The 19,315-nt window shown below is 34.5% G+C and overlaps 1 protein-coding gene across 5 annotated transcripts in view; it reads left to right on the top strand.

Annotated features, from left to right (window-relative positions):
• The window catches only part of srrm3 (serine/arginine repetitive matrix 3), a 437,508-nt gene that overhangs the window by 392,763 nt on the left and 25,430 nt on the right, over positions 1–19,315 (top strand). For 4 of the 5 annotated variants that reach the window (XM_051930826.1, XM_051930824.1, XM_051930825.1 and 1 more), the window contains one exon: positions 15,061–15,383. In XM_051930826.1, coding sequence (XP_051786786.1) covers positions 15,061–15,383 — 323 coding nt within the window. Of the gene's footprint in view, positions 1–821; positions 2,654–15,060; positions 15,384–19,315 lie in introns of those variants that run through there. The other variant, XM_051930827.1, reaches the window with a different exon arrangement.

Here is a 19,315-nt window from a genome sequence, read left to right as displayed (position 1 = left end):
AAGCAGGATCCTGAAAAGTATTTTTGCCTTTAGTTTGTCTAAAATTTCAGTTCTTGGACAAGAGAGGTGCTAGGAAGCTTATTGCAGGTGAAGGGAGTGCTGGCTTTCATGGACTCCGTTACATCAAGTCTTACAAGCATTCAGTAGAATAAGGATGAAAGATAAATGAATGTATTTCATTGCATAGCCATTGAGATATGTTATTTGTTCCATTTCAGATAAACAGACCTACATTAGGGTTACACATTTTAGGAACAATCTTTGTGCTATTATCTAATGATTTGATTTTGTGAATCCGATCATTTTTTATCTCTTATTTCAATCACAATGTGTAAATGATAGTGGTATTTAGACCAAAGAGCGTATAGTGAATCATTATATAAAATAATGTTTATAGACTTTATTTTTTATGTTTATGATATTTTTAATATTAACATCAAATACAGAGCAGTTAATCATTCTGAAACATTATGGTGAGTGGTGGATGTTTAAGACCAAATCATTCTAAAATAACAAGAAAGTTTCATTCTTCACTTTAATGGCTTCAGAATAGTAAACTTGCTATTTCACACTATTATCTGATTATGTATATTTCATGTCCTCTTATTTTAATGGTGCAAAGAGCCACAAGTTTTATGAACATTAGAACATGTTGTAAAGTTTTCTAATGTTCTAAAGATTTATGTATCGCTTCTACAAATTTGTGAAGGGGCCAGTGTTAATTTTTCCTAACCCTTTGTTTTATGAATTAATTTGTTTCTTTTAAGTTGTAACTAAAATATACATCCAAACTTATTTTTCTGTCTTGTTTATATGAAAAGCATTCATATGTTATGGAACTGGATCACGTAGGTTAATGGGTATGTGAACTAGATTTCTTTTGAATACAGATGTGTTAAAAATTACATGATGTCTTACTTATCATAGCTACAGCAGGTTGTTCAATTGCTGCAGGGCTCTTCAAGGTCTCACAAGTGGTTGTTATAAAAATCTATATCTCAAGCCAGTACTGCAGATGAATGATAGGGACTGACCCTGACCAGTTTCATTGTGCATTTTTTTTTATTTGTTTATTTTTAATGCATGTCACTTCCTAGATGGGCAAAACACTACTCTCGGATAATGTTTGTTATATGTTCCGTTTAAAACAATATAAAGAATCAGCATGAAATAAAAATAAGTAAACACTTGCATAGTTATTTTCTTCATAGAATAAACAAACAACGAATGTAATTCCGATTTCAAAATAATTTGAACGTGATATGAATGTGCTTTAGATAAGCTACTGTTTTTGGCTAGTTTAATTGTCCTGTTTTTCTGCTTTGCATTGCTGCAATATAAATAACCCAACATTTTCGGTATTTGTTTTATGCACTTAGCTTTTTGTGACTTTTAGCGACTTCATGGACAATAGATCAAGAGGCTTTTGTAACTGAGATGATATTTTTCAGTTATTGATGGTGCATTTCAGCATATTCTGTAATGAAAGATTAACCTTGATTTCAGTCCCCTCTTTTACATACTAGAGCAAAAAAATATTCAAGTACAAGAAACAAGACTTCATTTAAAGGTGCACAGAAGTGCATAGGTGAAACGTTAAATAGCAAAACAAATCCACTCCTGCCTTTCTTTAACAGCAGCTGACAGTTTGAAGTGTGAGTTAGCCCATAAGGCGTCCTCCACTTCAAGCAGAAGTCTATTTACCATATTTTTTAGTTTCTTTTTATCATGGTGAGAAATATTCTGCGGGATTGCTGTTGAGAGTGCTCTGATGAGACAGGGCTGAGTAGAACCAAAACTTGAAACGCTTGAGCGAATTTCTGCTCTTTTGAGAAATAACAAAACAGTAACTTGCAACCTGTCATCAGAATGTTTCATAATGTCTATCCATATAAATTATATACAGATATACACACACATGTAAATCAAAAAGTAAAGATACTTTTTTTTTTATTTTAAACAGTGAAATTATTTTTTTCTATTCAATCACAATCCTTTGAGCAAACTTGCTTGCTCCTTACCTGTGTTTGCATGCCTTATAGTTAAAAAAGATGATTAACTGAAATTTTATAATATCAACATTAGGAAAGCAGATGCGATTCACAATTTGATTAACTCAGTGTCTTTATGAAAAGCTTAAATATCTTTATCTATAATTAATTTTCAAATTTCAAAACAATTTTAGAATCTTTAAAAATGCATTCATTCTTATAAAATCCCATTCTTTCTTTATCTTGGTATTTACACATTTTGAGGTCTCTCTAAATTGTCTCCATCTGTCAGACTTATTTATCGATGTTTGAAGTGATTTAGCCACATAATGGAATTTTGCTGATCAAACATCTCTCCACATATTGTGAAAGCATTACCATTTTACTGTTTGTTGATCTTTTTCTGTGCATTCCAGATGATTTTTTACTTATGTGTTTGCACATTTCCAAACATTGTTATATGCTGGCTTCCAGGAACATGGCTAGTTAAACCAGTTTTCATTGTTATTTGTGAAAGGGTTTTTTATTTATTCTTAAGGTAGAGGTCAGACAAAAGAGCCTCAACAAACCCCTCCTCTTTAAATAGCCTGGTGTCCATTAAGAAATTGATTAGCAGATGATCTCACCACCACATTGCTACAGCAGTGTCCATAGTGACCATTATGATAGCACTTTAGATTATATCACTAAAACCTAAACAGGAGAAGGGGAAACAAAAATGAAAGTAGAATTACATTTGAAATAGATGAGTGAAAATATTAAAGTGAACCCAGACTAGTTCAAACTGAATATGCTGTATATTATCACACTATTAATGGGGCAAACAAGTTAGAATATATTGTGCTTTTTGACTGACTACAGTACATGTGAAATAGCAATATTTGTATCTTTACTTTTTCATTTACACTCCTAACCCTTATATATTTTTAAAATAAATTACTTGATTTTTTTTCCTGCCACTTAGTACTTCTTGTCAAAAGACTGAGTAACAGCATTTTCAAGGCAATATTCTGCATTATTTTAACCCAGAGGAACATCATTTATTGGGATTGTTTAATTCCTTTTTCTTTTGTGCTACACTGCTCAGTTAGTACGATGTTCCATGCTACGCAACTTCTGCAGATAAACTAAGAGCTTCTCTTCCAATTATTATGATCAGAGGTGTCACACCACAGGATTAACATATACCCAACTGTACTGGAGCATTTATATTGCTAAGTGCTTATTTAGGTTTAAAACAATAGCTGTTGTCTATTGCAACAGAGTGTCATCAGTTTTTTCTGAGCATTTCATATATTTCAAGTATAATCCCTAAACTGTACTTACAGGTTCTACTTACAAGGAAAGAATTTGAAGAAGTTCATTAGGTTCTTAGCTGACACACATACAGTAGCTACTTCACAAACAAACAAATAAATAAATATGTACAAAACTAAGTAAGTTGCTCTCCCCTTTCAAATAAAGGAATCTCTAGTTTTTGTTTTCCATTTTTGCGCCAAACATCTCTTCATTGCTCTGTGTGCTACGTCTCTGGCTTCTTTTCGTAAAGCTGATTTGCTGTCTTCCCTTTCATTAGCTGTTGTACTTCGCATGCCTAATCAGCTGTTTATTTATTTATTTGTTTGTTTATTTCAAGTTTTTTTTTTTCCTTTTATTTTACGGTGACATTTTATTTTTTTCCAATATTTACCATGGCTGCATTGTTTGAGCGAACAAAACGCAAGTAGGCAAGTAGATTTCTTTTTCTGTTTCTTTCTTTTTATTAGCTGCAGTTCAATAGCACATTACTAAAAAGTCATTGTCTTTTTCCCATTCTGCACTCCAAAGTGGAGAATATTGTTTTCTTTTGATTATTGCATACCTGTCACAGATTGAAAAGAAAGGTAGGTGATGTTCTGCCTAAGCACGTACACATTCTGCAGATAAGCCTGTTGAAAAGCACCCTAGCCTGATTTCAGTGTTTTCTTTTTTAATCTTTTGGTGGTTCTTTTTCTTTCCTCCTTTTTACCTCATATGCTATATTTCTGAAGGTAGCCCCAGTCCATGGTCTCTCATTCTTTCTGTTGCTAGAATGCATATCTGTGTGTTTAGCATTTGTTTTTCCATGAATGGTATCATCCATGTTCTTTTGTTTGTTTGTTTGTTTGTTTGTTAAAGTTATTTTTAAATAGCTGTTATTAAAAGAAAATAACTTATTAAAGAATCTTGCCAATGATTCTAATGGCTGCTTGTTTCTTACAAAAAGAGAGCTTCAGAAGCAGACTTCACTTACCAGGCTCTTGATGCTTGTAGATTTTCTGTAATCCTACATTGAGAAAGTAATGCATGGGAAATTGGCTTTGGTGATAATGGGTATAGACAGTTTCAGCTGTTGTGAAAACTGCTCATCACCTTTGACCTTTTATTTGCATGTGCATATACTACAGGGCTAAACCCCCAACCCTTCCAAATTTTTACACTACAATTTTCATGTTATGTTGTTAGACATTTTTATACAAATTAGGGGACAAGGCCAAAGAGAGATCAGGTCTTCAGATGTTACCCAATGCTTTATTTATGCTTTTCTTAGATGTAAATGTTTGAATATTGTATATGAAAAAACTGCACAGATCCATCTGCATATATAAAAAACGTACTTACTTTGAGTCCCAAAAGCAATTGATGAAACTGATGGAAGTTTGTCAGCTGGAGTTTCCTTTATACTTGCTTAAAAGTTCACTTTTATTTACTTTCACATTCTTTAATAGCATTTCTTAAAGGTTTTCAGTCATTTACAATGTATATGCAATTGTGGTGTACTGCACATACATTTTGATTAATATAATTTATGATACTTGAATAGCCTGTAAATTAATCTCTGGAATTACTGGACACAACTGAGCATGAAATCATAATAAAAACTTTCTCTTCTCTATCACAAAATCAGACAAGCTGACTCTTTAGAGGAACAATTTTGCCATGATTCTTTTTACCTGCTCTTGTAAGTGACTTGGCTGTTTGTATATATTTCTGTGCATCTTGAACTTAAAATCAAGTTGGAAAATTGGAAATTCACAAGCACATTTCACTTACTCATTCTTTACTTTATATTAGAACGTTTTGGATCAAGCTTTTCACGGAGTGCTTTGTCATAGATTATTCAATGTATTTCTTGATACCATATGTTTAGGAAGATGATAGCATCCAAGTCTTTTAAAGTATAACTGTATTTAGGGTCAATAACAGAAAACAGTTACGTTTTAAGGATTAAAATTATTTACTATAAGAATTATTTTTTAGTAGGGATATTTAAAAAAAAAATCATTAATGCAGAACATTTTTAATACTTCAGGTAAGAACACTATAAAAGTTAAATAGAAGTGAAAAACAATATAGTTTTAAAAAAATTGACTGATTTAAGGAGTAATACAGTTGCCACATTTGTGGCATATTTACATTGCTGAAAGTTCATTTTTATCAAATACATAAAAAGAGACACAATGCAAGTTCTTGTCTGATTCTGAAATTACTGTGTGCTGCTCTGATGTGCTGCGCTGCTCTCATATACATATCTAGGTAATCATGGATCCAGGAAAAGCCCTTACCAGACACGGTCAGGTGATCTTATCACATAATGGATCCACTTTGTGCTGTTTGTGAGATAAGAATGCTTTCACTCTAAAGGTCTGTGAACATTTTTGCCCATATTGGTGCCTTTTCGCCAACTTTTTGAAAAAAAAAACAGATATTTCAGTTTCTCTTAAAGAGCAATATGACAAGTAGTGTTGTGTATCACTACCGCCTTACATATACTGCACGCTAGGTTCAAATCCATGCCCTGCTGTTGCCCATATGGAGTTTGAATGTTCTCCATGTGTCTGTGTGGATTTCTCCATCATCCCCAAAGACATGCTGTTTAATCCAGGATAAGAGTGGGTGTGTGCCTAAGTGGTCCCTGCTGTGGACTGGTATCCTGTCCAGGACTCTGTCCTTCCTTGAATCCAGAACTTCCAGGAAAGGTTCTGGTCTTCCATGACACTGAGCAAGATTAAGCAGATTTCAGAATATTATGTTTTGTAATTTTAGACAATTTAAATTAGAATTAAGGATACTTCAGATCAATTGTAATTTTCACTGAATGCAAGATTAGGGCTCCTGCAAATAAGTATAGCCTTATTACATTTTTAAAAAATGATACAAACATCCCACATGTATATATCTATTTAAACAGAATCAGAGAGATCTATAAACTTTGTCTCAATTGCTACTAAAGAGTAATTTAGATAGCGTTAATCCAGAAATATAGAAGAGCAGGATTCAGGAAATGTATGAATAGATTTATGAATATTAACCTTAGAATTCACAATAGCAGCTTTATGGTTTTCATCCACATACTAAGCCAACAGGCCACAGTCCTTGCTTACCACTTGGGTGAGACAGATTCCTTTAACTTATAACATAACTTAAAAACTGGATTAGTGATTTATTTACACTGATACATTGCTTTGAATATATATATATATATATATATATATATATATATATACAGTTAGGTCCATAAATATTTGGACAGAGACAAATTTTTTCTAATTTTGGTTCTGTACATTACCACAATGAATTTTAAATGAAACAACCTCAGATGCAGTTGAAGTGCAGACTTTCAGCTTTAATTCAGTGGGGTGAACAAAACGATTGCATAAAAATGTGAGGCAACTAAAGCATTTTTTTAACACAATCCCTTCATTTCAGGGGCTCAAAAGTAATTGGACAATTGACTCAAAGGCTATTTCATGGGCAGGTGTGGGTAAGTCCGTCATTATGACATTATCAATTAAGCAGATAAAAGGCCTGGAGTTGATTTGAGGTGTGGTGCTTGCATGTAGAAGATTTTGCTGTGAACAGACAACATGCGGTCAAAGGAGCTCTCCATGCAGGTGAAACAGGCCATCCTTAAGCTGCGAAAACAGAAAAATCCCATCCAAGAAATTGCTACAATATTACGAGTGGCAAAATCTACAGTTTGGTACATCCTGAGAAAGAAAGCAAGCACTGGTGAACTCAGCAACGCAAAAAGACCTGGACGTCCACGAAAGACAACAGTGGTGGATGATCGCAGAATCAATTCCATGGTGAAGAGAAACCCCTTCACAACAGCCAACCAAGTGAACAACACTGTCCAGGGGGTAGGCATATTGATATCCAAGTCTACCTTAAAGAGAAGACTGCATGAAAGTAAATACAGAGGGTGCACTGCAAGGTGTAAGCCACTCATAAGCCTCAAGAATAGAAAGGCGAGATGGACTTTGCTAAAGAACATCTAAAAAAGCCAGCACAGTTCTGGAAAAACATTCTTTGGACAGAAGAAACCAAGATCATCCTCTACCAGAATGATGGCAAGAAAAAAGTATGGAGAAGGCGTGGAACAGCTCATTATCCAAAGCATACCACATCATCTGTAAAATACGGTGGAGGCAGTGTGATGGCTTGGGTGTGCATGGCTGTCAGTGGCACTGGGACACTAGTGTTTATTGATGATGTGACACAGGACAGAAGCAGACGAATGAATTCTGAGGTGTTCAGAGACATACGGTCTGCTCAAATCCAGCTAAATGCAGTCAAATTGATTGGGCGGCGTTTCATGATACAGATGGACAATGACCCAAAACACACAGCCAAAGTAACTCAGGAGTTTATTAAAGCAAAGAAGTGGAAAATTCTTGAATGGCCAAGTCAGTCACCTGATCTTAACCCAATTGAGCATGCATTTCACTTGTTGAAGACTAAACTTCAGACAGAAAGGCCCACAAACAAACAGCAACTGAAAGCCGCTGCAGTGAAGGCCTGGCAGAGCATTAAAAAGGAGGAAACCCAGCGTCTGGTGATGTCCATGAGTTCAAGACTTCAGGCTGTCATTGCCAGCAAAGGGTTTTCAACAAAGTATTAGAAATGAACATTTTATTTCCAGTTATTTAATTTGTTCAATTACTTTTGAGCCCCTGAAATGAAGGGATTGTGTTAAAAAAATGCTTTAGTTGCCTCACATTTTTATGCAATCGTTTTGTTCACCCCACTGAATTAAAGCTGAAAGTCTGCACTTCAACTGCATCTGAGTTGTTTCATTTAAAATTCATTGTGGTAATGTACAGAACCAAAATTAGAAAAAAGTTGTCTCTGTCCAAATATTTATGGACCTAACTGTATATCACTATTAAAATCCACTGATAAATTTCCATACACCACTTTATTGTATAAAAGCTATTAAATTGGAATACTACTTTGTTTTTACTACTCAGCCTTTGAAATTAAAGAATGAACAATCTCAAAGGGGTATTCCTTCCTCACTACCAAAATTAATTTGCAGATAAGCATTATATAAAACTCAGGATTACATTTGAGCATAGTCTTGATTAATAGACTTCATCAGTGTTGACAGGCATCTTTTCAAAATGATGAATTTGGCATCTACTGTATACCTAGAGTAATACATTTCTAATATACTTTATTAGTATATTTGATTTGACAAGCAGATATATTGTGTTGCACCATTCACAATGTCAATATTTCTTTAAAGCCATTACTTCCAGTTCCTTTTTATACAATATTATGATTATTTACTTACAGTTGACAAATTGGTGAATAGTATCTTAAGATGGTGGTTCTCTCCCATTGCAGCTAATTTTTCTTTCAGTGATATGTGTTTTTTTGACAAGAACTTTTTTAAGTTTCCCATGTCATACAGTCCAGTTTTTTGTATGTGATTTAAGCAAGATGCCCACCATCACTTTAAAGCATAAACAAGAGCATACATATAGACATGATGCACCAGTGGCTCAAGCATTGGACTTAAACCACAAAGCTGTTGGCATAGATACAATGTGTTGTCCTGGGTATATAATGTAAATTACCTAAGCAACAACAGAACAACAACCTCAAAAGTAAATTGAGTAAAATGTTTTTCCAAATATACATTATTGAAACCAGACATAATAGAGGGCTTAGTTCCTCTAGAAATATTAAAAAGGATTGTATTCATATTTTTATGCTAATTCTCTTGATTGTCAGGGTCTTGAAATTCACATACATTTTAAGATATAGTCAGTGCATCGAAACTACAGCTTTCAATCCCATTAATCTTTCTTGAAGCCTCAGTAATGTTTCTATTATAGTCACAGTGGAACCAACCTAATTACTAAACATGCACATGACACAAATCTGTATAACTCCCAATGGTCGATGCTTACATGACTCGATTTGGTAAATGAATTCAAAAGTAGTGTGTCCCAGAAAGGAGAACACTGTTGTTAATTTGGTTTCACTAATCTCAAATTCTTTTCACGTTTTATACTCCGCGTAGACACTGGCATCAGCAGCTTTCTGTTAGGAAATCTAGATTTTTTTTTTATTTTAAATCATTGATTTTACTAAATAAAAATTGCAGTTGAAATGTGCACATATTTCTTCAAGATCTCTAACAAATAATGTATTACTGCTTAAGAACATTGTTAATATTTCACTACCATGGATGGGAATGAACATCCAATGAAAACAAAGGGATAGCCACATTAGAGTAGCTGAATATGTAAAGCATTAAAGGGATAAGTTGGTATTAATAGCAGGAAAGTATCTTTGGATGAACAAATGGATATTTAGTGATCATTCCCCTCCTTTAGGGAATTTTTTCAGGTGTTTGAGCAATGTGAATGTTGGAAAAAATATAAATCTTAATGTCAAAATAACATTTAAAAGATCACTGATTATCAGTTTTGCATCAATAATGTAATGCCTTTATAAATTCTGGGTCAGTTCCTACCTTGGCACTCACTGTTCGCCACTCTGTAGTAAAAATAGAATGTAAAGAAAATGGATGGATGAATATACAAAAACTTATTGTTAGGCTCAATAGATGCCCATTAGCCCATTTTTGTGAGACTGATTCCAAAGGACAATTCACTCATTTTTTTATTGTTAACAAGTAAATTGGTGTAATCTGCATTTGTGTTCCCTTTACTGGTGCTTTTTCACCTAAAAATCTATATAAAGATAACGGTACATATACAGAAAATACAAACTGTATTGCTGTATTATTCTTCATCTGCACCTTAATTAACAACCAAAAAACCCAAAACAGGATTGCTATAAATCTAGTCAGATTATTATTTGTCATTTATTTTTAAAGGCTTATAAAACAAATTGTTCTAATTCTTCCCCAATGGTAAAGGCCAAATGCAAACTATTTCTCACCGCACAATCAACAAGATATTTGGAGATTTCAACCTACTTTCCATTAAGGTGGCCAGGGTGCAATTTGACAAGTAAACATCATCTATTACAGAAGATGACTTACAGCCACATAGTACTAACACTGTAAAAACATTTGAGAGTGCTTCTTTAAATAAGGTCAGAGAAGTTTAGAGAACTTGGTCTAATTGCTTGCAGCAGGATATGTTATCTGTAAAGAGAATTGAGAGTGTATGTGTGTCTAATTAATCTTTGTATACTGCATATGGTCCCCACTGTACCACATTATAGCGCAAACTTATTTTTCAACAGTACCAATAAATAAGCTCATTGAGTTATATACTCTGTCATACTCTTTATGTAGTTAGGAAAATGAACTATATGATGAAATGCATTTTGAACTTCACAGATTGACTGCAGCACGAGTTTAAGTGTGTATGCGTGTCTCTGTCTTTCACTCATATATTATTGTTAAAAGTCCTTTACCTACAAGTAAAGTTTAATTTAAAATTAGTAAATAAGTGTGCTTGTTTTCCATTTACAACTAAAGTGACAATTTTTAAATTACTATGAAATTCTCATAAATATCACAAAACAAATTTGGTGAGCAAAGGACAGAGATATGCCAGAAAGATGAAGAATATTACTAAGAGGTCTTAAGACTGTATTTCAAATATAGTGACTTTAAGATAGTTGCAAATGACTGCTTTTGGTTTTAGTGAACAAAATTGTAGTCTCTGAGAATCATGTTTTAAATCATCTTTTAAAGGCCCTAATTCAGACCTCTTTTTGGATAATCCATTCACAGTATATACACAAGTGGAGTCCAAATTTGAAAAGCCAAGTCACAAAGAACATTTTCCTCTGTAATAGACCATTTCTTATTTTCATTTTAAGTAGATTATTAAAAATAAACTTTAAAGTAATAGTGGCACTTTGGAAGATTTCTGTGGTAGAAAGGGGCACAAAACAAAAAAAAAAAGTAAAATGATCACAGGTTCTACAGAAGGCAGTAATTTGTGGCCTTTCTGTTTAGTTTTTTTACCATATTTATTATTTATAAAAGGTCAGAAGGTGATGGAAGTGTTTTTATTTGTAGTAGGTAAGAGGTGTCGACTTTATTGTTTTTCTTGATGGGTGACACACTGGGACTTCTTAGCAGTCTAGTATGCTGCAATATTAATTACAAAGAATCCATTGGTGCTCTATAGCTGCTTCCTTTTTCTTTTCCTTAACTAAACTTGATTCTCATTCCTATGTGCTCCACTCCAAGCCACTCTATATTCCAGTTTTGACCTGAAAATTTAAAAATAAACTACTAGAGATAAAATTATACTTCTCATGTGACTTGAACTGTTTTTGATGACAATAAACACATTAGCTCAATTTATCACCTGAAACCATTAAAAATGTGAATTGCTGCTGTACTTTCCCTTTGAAACTGTATGTTGTTTTAGGTAAAATCAAATAATCCAGCTTTTAATAAATAATTATGAAACAACTTATATACAGAATGTGTGCTAAGCTGAATCCTATATTGCTTTATGTTCAGTATATGGTACAAATGGTAATTCAGTGTGTTATTGCATTGTGAGCATAGGCTGGTAAGTTGATATGCTTCAAGTCAGAGATGGAAACGAACATGAAAACATTCCTGTTTACTGCCATAACAAATACGCCCCACTGCCTTAATGATATTTGTTTTTTTCTGGCCTTCTGACCCATTGATTAATAGAGATATGAACACAACCACAGTGAATGACCCTAATAAGAAAATAAGATGAGGTGATATTTTTGTGAGCAAGATTAGATTCACAGTTAATGTCGAAGGTCTCCTTGAATTATTGTCTGTCCTCATTTCAAGTACTTGCTCTACTGAACTAAGAAGAAAGGACAAAGGGAGATGTTTTCAGCATATATGGACCTTTCTGTCTTCATATGCCATTGCAGCATTATGCTGTAAGGTGTCACTTTTTTAATACTCAGTATTATATTGTGAGCTAAAGCAAAAATTGACACTTCATAAGTGTACTTCACTTTCTTTAAGCTTTACCATTGACATGAAAGTTATAATAAGGATAATATTTTCCACAAACAATACACTGCTTGCATTAGTGTTTCCCTTGTTTGGTGTTTTACACTCTAGAAAATTCTACCACATCAAACTTTAAAACTGTTGACACAGTGACATTTTTTTTGTAAACTACTATTTTTTTAATTCTTCCCAGTGAAATCAAATTTTCTGCTTTGATTATTATTCCTTTTCCATTAATTGGTGCAGCTATCAAATATCCCTTAATGCCACTTTGGATTATTTGTAATAAAACAGCTTGGTTTCATAAAAGAATCTTTACAATCTTGTCACTTATGTGTGTCCCATATTCAGTTCAGTGAAATTTATTTTTAATATAGCATAGTATTGTAATGGCTAGTTATACTGCCTCATAGCTCAAGGGACCTGGTTTTGTGTCTCAGCTTGGCCCTCAATGTGTGGATTTTTCCCATTTCCCTTTGTTCATTTGGGTTTTTTCTCTGATGTACTCCATGTTCCTAAAAATTCCTGAAGACACGTGCATTAGGATGATTAGTGTCAATAACCTGGCCCAGTTTGTTTTAAAAAGTAGGTATTTGTAAATAGACTGACTTTCCATGAACCTGGTGGTGCCGACAGATGCTCCAGGTCTCCACACACTTTCAGTAAAAAAGGTCAGGAAAAAGAAGACATGGATAGTTTTGTTTACTGTAGGACAGGGTAGTTGAACAGATTTTCAAAACCATATAGATAATGAGGAAATCTAAAAATAATAATACTGAAATATCACAACATTTGTCAACTCAAGTTAGGTTTCAGGGTGGCAGCTTATGAGGGCAAAATGAAAAAAAAATGTGATTTTAATTTGGGGAAAATAACTCTTTTGGGGCCCATAGGTTTTTTTTTCCATATACAGCCCAGTGGATTTTATAATAAACCAACTGACCACCCTTGTGATGTTGAAGCAGTTGCCCTAGATCATGATCATAACACTTCAGTTCCTTCAATTCTACACAGCTAGCGCTTGTTAAATATTTTCACTGCATGCCACCTATATAGTATGCATTGGTCACAGAAACTCAAAAGCACCACTTTTACTTTTTATCTCAACATTGTCATGTTTTTTTGTTGGTTTCTTTTTTTGTCTTCTGTCTATGGTTTCTTAACACATATCTGACACATACAGATTAGCTAGATCATCAATGTCTTAGTAGTATGTGTGTGAATGTGCCCTGCGATAAAATTTATTCCAGTCTTTCCTTGCACCTAATGCTACATTATTATGCTTCAGCCCCGCCCCCGTGCGCCAGTAGTGAACAAAACATTAGACGAATGGCCAGACCAGTACTAAGATCGTTCAAATGGGCTTCTGCTGAAAGTGACTTTCAGCCTAGAAACAAATTACTAAGTATTTTTTCCAACAAATATCTTTATTCATTTATATAAATATTTAAAGTATGTAATGAGTAAAGTACGCTGATCCTTTCTCAACCCTTAAAAGAGACTGAGAATTTAGCTGCCTGACATAGTTGGGAAAAAAAAGATTAATGTAAATATGATGCGTTTTCAGCTACATTATGATATCAGAGTACCATGTTGTTAAAAACTAAGTTTAAAAATATTTTTTTTAAATATATTTCATTTTGTAAATAACTCTTATATTGGAATTATATCATACATTTTCTTTGTATCCAAATGCATGCAAACGATGTTGACTTGAATGCAATTTAAAATAAACAAACAAAAATACATTTTAATATGAAGTTTATTGAAGTGCAAAATAAACTAATACCAGAATTTTAATACTCTTAAGAAACAAATATATGTATTCTGTTAATTAACATATCAGCCACTATGATATAGTTTTAAATAATTGACATATCAGTTCTTAAGTTCGCATTTTTGTCTGAGCACATAGGAATTGGGCACATTTGACGAGCAGCTATTAATCACCAAGTTTTCATTTGTATGTACAAAATATAAATATCAGTGGTTTTTTTTGTTTGTTTGTTTTTTTTTTTTTTATTAAATAAGACTCCCATATATTACATTTTTTTAAAACCCGGGCCCAGGAAGAAAAAAATAATAAATTGCCAAGAAGAGTGTATGGTTTGGAAATGTTCCTTATGATAGTCATACATTGTTCATGAATCACATCGTGGGGAGGATTTTGTGTCTTTTTCTCTTGCATTTTGTGACTCTAATGATGCACTCATGTTGCCCGCTTTTCCCTTTTCTTCAAACCTTACCTACTAAAGGAGGGAATGCCACTTTATTGGTAAGTGGATGTTAACCAAAAGGGAATAAAAACATTTTTAAAATGGGTCGTTGATGACATCTCAGCAGTTCTCTGCAGGAAAACCCACCAACAAATACTGTTCAGATATAGATTTTCTCTTTTTTTTCTCTTTTTTTTTTTGAGTTTTTCTAATTTTTGATTAATTATATATTTGTGATTTTTTTCTCCCATTTCTGTGATGTTAAGTCCAGTTGTCTTATCTTTTTAACTTCATTATTAATTGTAAATTCCTACTTTCAACAATCATATTAGTTTTCTGTTATAAGTTCTTTCTGTTTTATCTGATCTCAATCAGTTTTTTACTTTTTTTATTTTCTTCATTTATTTTCAAATCAATTTATTTTTGCATGTGAAGTATTGCATGAGCTACTCGGTAGAGGACTGTCTAAGACAATGAGAAGTTTAGTTTTGTGTAAACATATCTATTTATGTATTAATATATCATCTGGTACAAACAATCTTTCTTTCCAACATCCTTTTAAGACCATATTCTTTTTTTCTTTATCCTTTTCTCTTTGCAGACGGTAAAATCATTGTCTGCCTCTCCAAGGGTACAGTCCAAACTAGCCTCTGCTCAGCCAGGCTCAAAAGACAGCAAAGTTCAGAAGCTTTCAACCAGAATTCCAGGAGCTGTGTCACCTTCAGTCAGGAATGGCTCTTCTGATGATGAGAAACAAATGAGAAGGAGAAGGTCCAGGTCCACAACATCTAGCAAACGAAGTAGTCGGCAGAAAACATCAGGCACTGCACAGCAAGAGACTACAAGCCATACCGGCTGCAGCAGCGACTCTGGGCATTCGCACCACAGCAATTGCCAAAAAAATAAAAGCTTACATGTTCGAAAGTAAGTGAGGGTATCACGTGCATTGTGCAGTTTTTGATACAAAATGCATCCCAGTTCAACCCTAATTTACTTGGCTTTGGCTAAGTATTAAGAAATTCTAGTTAGTATACCAGGCAGTGTGTAATCCAAACACCACATGATGTTATAATGTAAAATGTAATAAAATACTCTTACTATTCTTTTAATAAATTTGACATATTGCATAAAATAATGGTAGCTATTGTATTATACAAGCATCAGTTACATTTCAGAATTAGCTGATAAATAGATTATTCCGAGTCTAGAATTGAAATTCCTTGCCATTGTTATTTTTTTCTTTTAAAACTGTCCACTCAATTTAAGTCAATGGACCTTGCAGAGATTCATCTATTCAAATATTTTTCTCAAAATGAGCATTGGAGAAGATTTATATATATACAGTGTCTTCAGAAATTATTCAGACCCCTTCACTTTTTGCTTCAATTCACATTTTTTTGTTATGTTGAAGCCTTATGCTAAAATCACTTCAATTCAAATTAGAACTAGTGTTTGATTAAAAAAACGTAATTGCAATTAATCCATCCATCCATCCATTATCCAACCCGTTATATCCTAACAACAGTGTCACAGGGGTCTGCTGGAGCCAATCCCAGCCAACACAGGGCACAAGGCAGGAACAAATCCTGGGCACGGCGCCAGCCCACCGCAGGGCACACACACACACACACACACACACACACTCACTAGGGACAATTTAGAATCGCCAGTGCACCTAACCTGCATGTCTTTGGACTGTGGGAGGAAACCAGAGCACCCGGAGGAAACCCACGCAGACACAGGAAGCGAACCCAGGTCTCCTAACTGCAGCGCTACCCACTGCGCCATCGTGCCGCCCTGCAATTAATCAATAATTAAAATTTTTGTCTAAATTAACTGCATTTTAATCACTTTTTATCATATTTTTTTCAAGCATATTAATATGTAAGTATAAATCTCTTGAGTAATTCATTTCTAATGAAAATTTTTAATAATCACTTGCCTATGCATATTAAATTATTTCAGTGAGTTTATTGAACAGTTTTGCCTAACAGAAACAATTCCTAATGACCATCAAACACCCAAATGTAATATCTGGAAAAAACCAATACATATTGTTTGGACTGCTACTGTATATTGAAAGACATACAAAGAAAGAAAGAAAATACAAAATAATGGTTCATTGTTTGTGCACTATTATTGCTCAGGTTGTACTTAACTACAGAATATACATGAGTCAACACTGCAGGTGTTACTGCAGAGGAGAAGTCATTAATTAGATTGAAAATGTGTATAAACTACGTTGTATGCTTTTAAATAGAAAAGTATAGACTGTGATAGGGTTATTTATTTAACTGATTTAAATTGCACATTGTCATAGAATGTATCATTTATGAATTCTTAAAATAAGTCTAACTATCTTAACCTTCAGCCCAAATAGACTGAAACATTAACATTGTCAATTTGCACTGATTATCGAGTATAATGTTGGCTATGTAGGTTATAATATGTGTTACAGTAAGTAGCATACAAGTAATAAATAACAGCAACATACCATGTCTGAGCTGAGGGAAGTGTGGGTAAGGTATAAGGAATCCACTCATTTGCTCTCGAGGTGCACTGTGCTGTTTCAGGTTAGATATCCCTCCACGAAAAAGCTCCACAGCAAACATATTCATCACTAGGGACAGGACTCAGACCTATACAGACTCGGGCCTATACCTCGACGGCCTCTTACGTTTCACAGGTGGATTTGTATCAGTAGATACCAGTGTATGTAGCATCTTGTTCTGCATGTTCCATTATACAGTGCAATGTGACTTTTCTTACCGTCAATATATGAACACAGCATAGTGGCAAGGATGGCAGTGCTTGACCGTCTGCAATGTTAACATGACATGAAAATTGAATTCATTCACTCTGCTTGTATAACGGGTTTGATTTTAACTTTTCTCATGTTAATCTTTGCATTTTTGAAGATTAAGAGTATATATGAAAGGATGTGTACAAAAATACTGAAAGGATGTATATAAAAATATGTTTCTTATCATACCCCCTACTGATTCAAGATGGTGCGCTGTATTTTATGTTCCAATACGGGGCAATCCCATATTACAAGGGATGAGTAGCGACTCTACTGGTGTGTGTAGATGAAGACCATTACTAAGATCCGATGCAGGAAACGATCAATGGGTATTGATAGACGTGAATTAATTTGGCACTGTTTCATTAAGTGTGAAATGAGGTCAAATTGATGTATTTAGCGGTTTTGTTAAATGTGAATGCAGAAATTTTTAATGCATCAATCGCACATGTTAACGGTGATTAACCAGCAGCTCTATTTACAATAAAAACTCATATCACATTGATACAAGTGTTTGCACCTGTTCCTGTGACACTTGAAATTTGGCTCAGGTGCATCTCCTTCTATTGACCATCATTGAGATGTTTCTACACCTTGTTTGGAGTCCACCTGTAGTCATTTCAATTGACTGAACATGATTAGGAAAGGCACACACCTGTCCATTGAAGCTTGCACAGCTGACAATGTGTATCAGAGCAAAAACTCAAAACATAAGGTTGAAGGAACTGCCCACAGAGCATAGACACAGGATTTTGTCAAAGCACAGACCTGGCAAAGGCTACAAAACATCCTAAGTCATTAAATGTTTACAAGAGCACAATAGCCTTTACGATTCTTAAATGGAATACGTTTGGAACAACCATGACTGTTCTAGAGCAGATTACCTAGCCAAACTAAACAATCAGGGTGGAAGGCCCTTGGTAAGAGAGATGAACAAGAACCCAATGATCACTCTGGCTGATATCCAGAAACCTTTGAGGACACTGGAGAAACTTCCAGAAAGACAGTCACCACTGCATCGCTTCACTAATCTGGATTTTATGGCAGAGTGACAAGACAACACATGAAAGCCCTCTTGAAGTTTGCAAAAGGCATCCAAGGGACTTGCAGGCTATTAGAAACCAGATTCTCTAGTTTGATGAAAACAAGACTGAACAGCTTGACCTAAATTCCAAAAGTCACATCATGTAATTTCCAAGAAGATGTCAGGCTGTAGTCACTTCCAAAGGTGCTTCAACAAGCTATTGAGTAAAGGGTCTAAATACTTATGTCAGATTAAGATTTCATTTTTTTATCTCTCTATTATAAAAAAAAAACTTGCGATGAGACAAGACTTTTTCCGGGGACGAAACGTGATCTTTTGAAGAGAGACAGAGACACTTTCACTTCCCACAAAACGGACAAGACACATCATACTTGCAACCTTCAGATGCAAGTCCCGTGATACACATACAGAGCAGGTTAGAGATAATGGAATTAGGAAAATTTGAAAGTCTCCAAAAATGAGAGTAAAGATGGAATTAGCGCAAACAATCTGAAAATATTACTCGGGGAAATAACGGAGCAGTGAAAAGAGAATGAATATTCAGGTGCTGTACAGGCTTTTAAACATTCAAAGCTCCGCACCAAATGCAGATCACGTAGCAGCAGCAAGCCAACAGCTTCTCGAGCAAAGAGGAGGTGAAAAAAAACACCTGTTACTTGTTTCCCAATGTATCACCGTTTAAGAGGGGATTCGAAGGAGCGGCCGCGTCTCCTTGGTGTGCACTCAGCTCCCTTTTTCACAACGGTGCCTACCACTGGCAGGAGGTGGGGTGGAGGAGGGTAGGCGGGCAAGCGAATTGCAGATCACGCGTGAGGGCAGCAGCAGCACACCAGCAGTTGCTCGAGCAAAGAGGAGTTAAAAAATGTATTTGTTTCCCATTGTATCACCGTTTTAAAAATATATATATATTTGTTTCCCATTGTATCAGCATTTAAGAGGGGTTGGCAAGCGAAGTGAGCAGGGGGCGATGCCCCCTAGTTATTAATAAATTAGAAAATATTTCCAATA

The sequence above is a fragment of the Erpetoichthys calabaricus genome, chromosome 8 (genome assembly GCF_900747795.2).
Source record: "Erpetoichthys calabaricus chromosome 8, fErpCal1.3, whole genome shotgun sequence".
Taxonomy (NCBI): domain Eukaryota; kingdom Metazoa; phylum Chordata; class Cladistia; order Polypteriformes; family Polypteridae; genus Erpetoichthys; species Erpetoichthys calabaricus.
The sequence above is the reverse complement of the archived record's forward strand: the minus strand, read 5'-3'. Positions and strand labels throughout refer to the sequence as shown.